Source organism: Limulus polyphemus, unplaced genomic scaffold (genome assembly GCF_000517525.1).
Source record: "Limulus polyphemus unplaced genomic scaffold, Limulus_polyphemus-2.1.2 Scaffold3147, whole genome shotgun sequence".
Lineage (NCBI taxonomy): Eukaryota > Metazoa > Arthropoda > Merostomata > Xiphosura > Limulidae > Limulus > Limulus polyphemus.
Window position 1 is genome coordinate 13,227 of NW_013668757.1, and position 5,317 is coordinate 18,543.

At 32.5% G+C, this 5,317-nt stretch overlaps 1 protein-coding gene across 1 annotated transcript in view; it reads left to right on the forward strand.

Annotated features, from left to right (window-relative positions):
* LOC106468752 (large proline-rich protein BAG6-like) overlaps window positions 1-5,317 on the forward strand; it is a 41,349-nt gene continuing 36,032 nt past the window's right edge. The window contains exons 1-4 of the mRNA XM_022397108.1: window positions 1-75; window positions 642-801; window positions 1,823-2,094; window positions 3,881-4,066. Of these exons, the coding sequence (XP_022252816.1) occupies window positions 1-75; window positions 642-801; window positions 1,823-2,094; window positions 3,881-4,066 (693 nt within the window). The remainder of the gene's footprint in view (window positions 76-641; window positions 802-1,822; window positions 2,095-3,880; window positions 4,067-5,317) is intronic.

Below are 5,317 nucleotides of genomic sequence, written 5' to 3' on the forward strand. Positions count from 1 at the left end.
ATGGACTTAAAAAATAATGAACCTTGGTATTGGTTTGGCCCATTTGTGTCAGTGCATGTTTTTGTATCATACCATGTGAATACCACATTTAGGCATTTTTGTAAAGTGTTAATTTTTTTCTTAGTTGAAGCTAGTAGGGTCTTGTATTTAATAGTCTTTCAGATAGTCAGCATTAAGTGTATGGGCTTGCATAATCATAAAAATTTACTAACATTTTTGAAAGTATTGGTCTATTTATTAATTTTTATAACCTATTGGTTCCTGCTGTTATGATTAATAATGGCTGGAGACGGCTGGGATGAGTTAAGAAAACTTTAATTTGAGTTTAACATAACAGCAAATGTACAACGTTTCGACAAGCCATTATTAGTCTCAAGGTGGATTCCTCGTCATCGAATTTGCTGTTATGATTGTTGAATGTTGTTTATTTAATTTGAAAGAACCTGAATGTTACCCACATTTTTCTGTTGATTACTTTTATAGAAGTATTCTTCTGGAAGTTGTTGCTTTGTGAATGAGTAGTAGCTAACTGTTGAACTGGTGTAATAGTGTGAAAATGTTTAGATATTACAAAAATCACAAACCTTCTTTTGGTATTTTTTGAGTTTACAGAGTATACAGAATTTCTTTTTTTTTTACAGACAACAAACTTCAGTACAACACCAACTTTTTCCACCCCTGTTACTTCTGCTTCAGGAGGACGACTTGGAGAAGGAATAGCCCAAGCAGCTAGAGCTGCTGCTGCAGCTGCCATGGCAGCAGCTGCTGGGGCAGTAGCAGCAGGTGCAAGAGCTGCAGCAGGTTCGTTGATGTTCACTGCATCTGGCTCTCAGTTAGGTTAGCAGCATGCATTATCTTTTGATGTTATTGTACGTCAAAAATATATTTAAGGATAATTAGCTAAAGCAGTTTCGTAAATAGAATTGTGTGTGTATTTTATTCTTATAGGACAGTATGAAATCATGAATGTAGAGCTATTTGAAATTATTTTTCAAATATTTTGATATTTTATTTAAGAGAAGAGTACAACAGTTTTAAATATTTTTACTTTATTTTTTTTCGTAGTTGCTTGATATGTACGTTGTTACGTAGTGAGTCCAGTAGAAATTTAAGTTATTTAAACTAACTTTGTTCTGCTACAAAGAGAACAAATTTGAATATACAATAGTCGTTGAATATTTCAGGCATTCACAGTGATGTCAGATAGCAAATACTGATAAACTATAAATCTTGCCTTCAGTATTATGTTATTGCTAACAAACTGGCAAAGAAAACATTGAATGAATTTCAGAATTTTGTCTAGTTAATTATTCATAAGCATTATTTGTTATAATAAAAATTGTGAAGAGTAAGATGGAAGAGGAGTATTTTAATGTAACTTATTTTTAGTTTTAATGCAAAACCTTTAAATAAGTATCTGTATTTTAATTATTGTTGAAACCCTATTAATTCTCAGTCTATCATGTGTATTGCTTATAAATTGTTTAACTGTAGTGATGCCAAATGCTTCATTGTGGAAGTAGGCGCACATAAAAGTATTAATTATGTACCTTGAATTTTTTCTAATGGATGAAAAAAAAATGTTAATTACATTTGTAATGTAAAGTATGAAAGTAGTTGATTATATCATGTGAGTTAAGTTTTATGTACTGTTAGAAAACATCAGTTTGCCAGTTGCTAATGCTAAACTGTGCAGAAAGTATAATGTCTGAGGCTGCTTATAACGTAATGCGTTGTTAGTTATGCTATTTTATTATTTGTTATAAAGGTTTGATGTTATATCATTATGGAAGGTTCAAAATATTTTATTTATGGGTTTTAGGAAGCACCACAACAAGTACACGTCAGAGCTCAGATGGAAGCACAACCACCACAACAAGTACAACAAGTGGAGGCCAAGATCCTGCTCCTGGGTTAGGTCAAAGTAGTGGGGCATCAGTTGGACCCCAGGTTGTCAGGCTTCGTAGAGAAAACCCACGAACTCAAGCTTTGTCATCACTAGTAGAAGAGGTCAACCAGTTAAACCAAAGGCTTCAACCTCACTTGCAAAGATATCAGCAACTTTTGCGAGATGATCCAGATCTTTCTGGCAATGTAAGTTTTGGAAAGAAATAATGGTGACAAAATATCCAATGAGCATCTCAGAAAAATTATAATTTATGAGTGGAAATGAGTATATATATATATATGAATTATCATTGCTTTTAAGAGAATCTTGTTGACAAGTTATTTTAATTGATGTGGAAGGAACTACATATCATTGATATATCATATATCATTTTACCTCTGTTATATCCAAATATGAAAAATATTTTGAATCATCTTTCAAAGTTTGGCTGGTATCACCTAAGTTTTCCAGGTTCTTAAATAGCTCCTTGTAACTTTTACAGGTACTTGTATTGTAAGATCTGGTGTTTGTTTTTACATGATCGAATCAGCGTCATTATAACAGTTACCATGAATGGGAAGTGAATGTTTTCATATCAAATAGCACTCCATACCACATCTCAGATGAGATGTGGTAGCTACGATATTTAATTTTATTCTGTTTGAATCTCTCTTTTTTTTTTTCAAAGTTCTTTGGTGAAGTTGAACCAATTTTTGTCTCCCATGATGTAAGTGTTACTTGCTGTTATTGTGGACAAAGTGTCAGGATTGATAAAAAAAAAATAAATACGGCTTAGACGATAAACAAGGGATAAATATGCAAATAGTGTACTTCATGTGATTTGATCCTAATGAGTCAATATGGTGCAGGATGATGGATCTGCTTTTTGGATTACATCTTTTCTTATTTAAATCAGTAGTAGAGTAAATAAGATTTTAATGTCATTAAAAATCACAAATATTAGTCTTTAGATCACTAGAACAAAAAACAGTACTGTTCTGTTATTAAAGTATACAAATGACAAAATTCATTAGATTATTAGATTTGGTTTAATTTCAGAGTAACATACTTGCCTGTTTATTTTAACAATACAACAATTGAATTTAAATGTTTTACAGCTCTGTTCTGTTATTAACCCTTTCGAGATAGGTCACAGGAGAAAGGCCATGTCATCTTGTTGGTTGACTAACAATCAACATTTTATTGAACTACTATTTCATGAATTTATCTCAATAAGTTTGGTATCAAACTGTAGATTATAATTCAGATTTTAGAACTATAAATTACTGAGTTTATTAATTTAAAAGTAAATATAAAACAACAGATAAATACTGTGGTATGTTGAATGCAGCACTGGTTCAAATTAGATGTTTGTGAAGTCAAAATACTAAGTCAATAGTTTCATATGAATTAGAAACTCAAATTACAGATATTGACAAGATAGAATATAAAATAAGAAGGTTTTATCTTTTCTATTTGCTAAGATATTGCTTATGTAATAAATCAAACACAGTAGCACACTGACCACCTCTTTCCATTTTTGGAAATGCTTCCTTCTATACACTTCTATATATGACATGAATAACTAATCGGAAGCTCAGAATGTTCCCCAAGTGGTTTTCTCAGCCATTCTAACGTACCCAACACCAAAGTCACAAATATTAGTCTTTAGTTCACTAGAACAAAAAACAGTACTGTTCTGTTATTAAAGTATACAAATGACAAACTTTATTAGATTATTAGATTTGGTTTTATTTCAGAGTTACATACTACATGCCTTTGCCTGTTTCTTTTAACAGTAGAACATTTGATTTAATAATTTTGCATAAAAATATTTGTGGTACTTTTTTTAGAAAAATGGAAAATCGTTTTAAGGAACTTGCATACAAAATTAACTTCTTATTTTTCATTTTTAGATATCTTGTATTTGAAATAATTTTGATAATTTATGTATTACAGTGAAGGAATTCCACTCTTCTCTTTGTTTTACAGCACACTGAAGCTCAGCAGACATTTAATAGGGTATCTCAAGTTCTACATTACATGAGCCATGCTTATCATGCCATGAGTGACTTGTCTGTCAGCTTTGCTCAATCTGTTCCTCGAACATTGAGAGTGAGACTCGTGTCTTCTCCCATGCAACCCACAGCTTTAATTCACAGTGACGGTCCCTTTCAGGTAATATTTGTGATAATGCTATTTTATAAACTGCAGGGCCACTTTACTCTTCTGCCAATTCTTCCTCGAGTTCAGTTGTCACTGTCGTAATAGAAGAATGCTTAATGGCTAAACAAAATGGAAAATGTGTTATTTTGAACTTTGTGAAGTGAACAAAAATCATTTTTGGGGTCAGTTCAGTAAAATAAAAAATGACAGCTTCTTGCAATTGTGTGTGAGGTTGAATTTATGTTTTCTTATCATCTCAGAAGTAGAACTTATCTAGTAGGCATTTCTGAACATGTAGGAAGTAAATCAAGTATCTGTTTACTTACCTCAGAATGCTGAAACTTGGATTTATTTTGTACTTATAACCTTTGTATGTCTGAAAATACTTTATAATTAAACTATGTAAATTTTGTGAAATGTTTTAAATTTCATAATATTTTATAAATCTCTTCACCATGGCCTGGCCAGGTGGTTATGGCATTTGATTCACAATCTGTGGGATTGAAAACCTATAACCAAGCATGTTTGCCCATTGAACTGTGGGAACATTATAATTTAATGGTCAATCTCACTATTCATTGCTAAAGAGAAGCCTAAAAGTTGGTGGTATGCAGTGTTGATTAGCTGCCTTCCCTCTAGCTCAAAATTATGGATGGCTAGTGCTGATAACCCTTGAGTAGCTTTGAATTACATTCAATGAACAAACCCTCCTCCAGGTTGATCATTGCCAGGTAACTTAGCCTGTTTGAACAGTTTATATGTATTCTTCCAGACTGATTGGGGCTGGTTAACTTAACCTGTTTGAACAGTTTATGTGTATTCTTCCAGACTGATCGTGGTTGGTTAACTTAACCTGCTTGAACAGTTTATGTGTATTCTTCCAGACTGATCGTGGTTGGTTAACTTAACCTGTTTGAACAGTTTATGTGTATTCTTCCAGACTGATCGTGGTTGGTTAACTTAACCTGTTTGAACAGCTTATATGTATTCTTCCAGACTGATCGTGGTTGGTTAACTTAACCTGTTTGAACAGTTTATGTGTATTCTTCCAGACTGATCGTGGTTGGTTAACTTAACCTGTTTGAACAGTTTATGTGTATTCTTCCAGACTGATTGTGGTTGGTTAACTTAACCTGTTTGAACAGTTTATATGTATGCTACCAGACTGATCATAGTTGGTTAACTTAACCTGTTTGAACAGTTTATATGTATGCTTCCAGACTGATCGTAGTTGGTTAACTTAACCTGTTTGAACAGTTTATA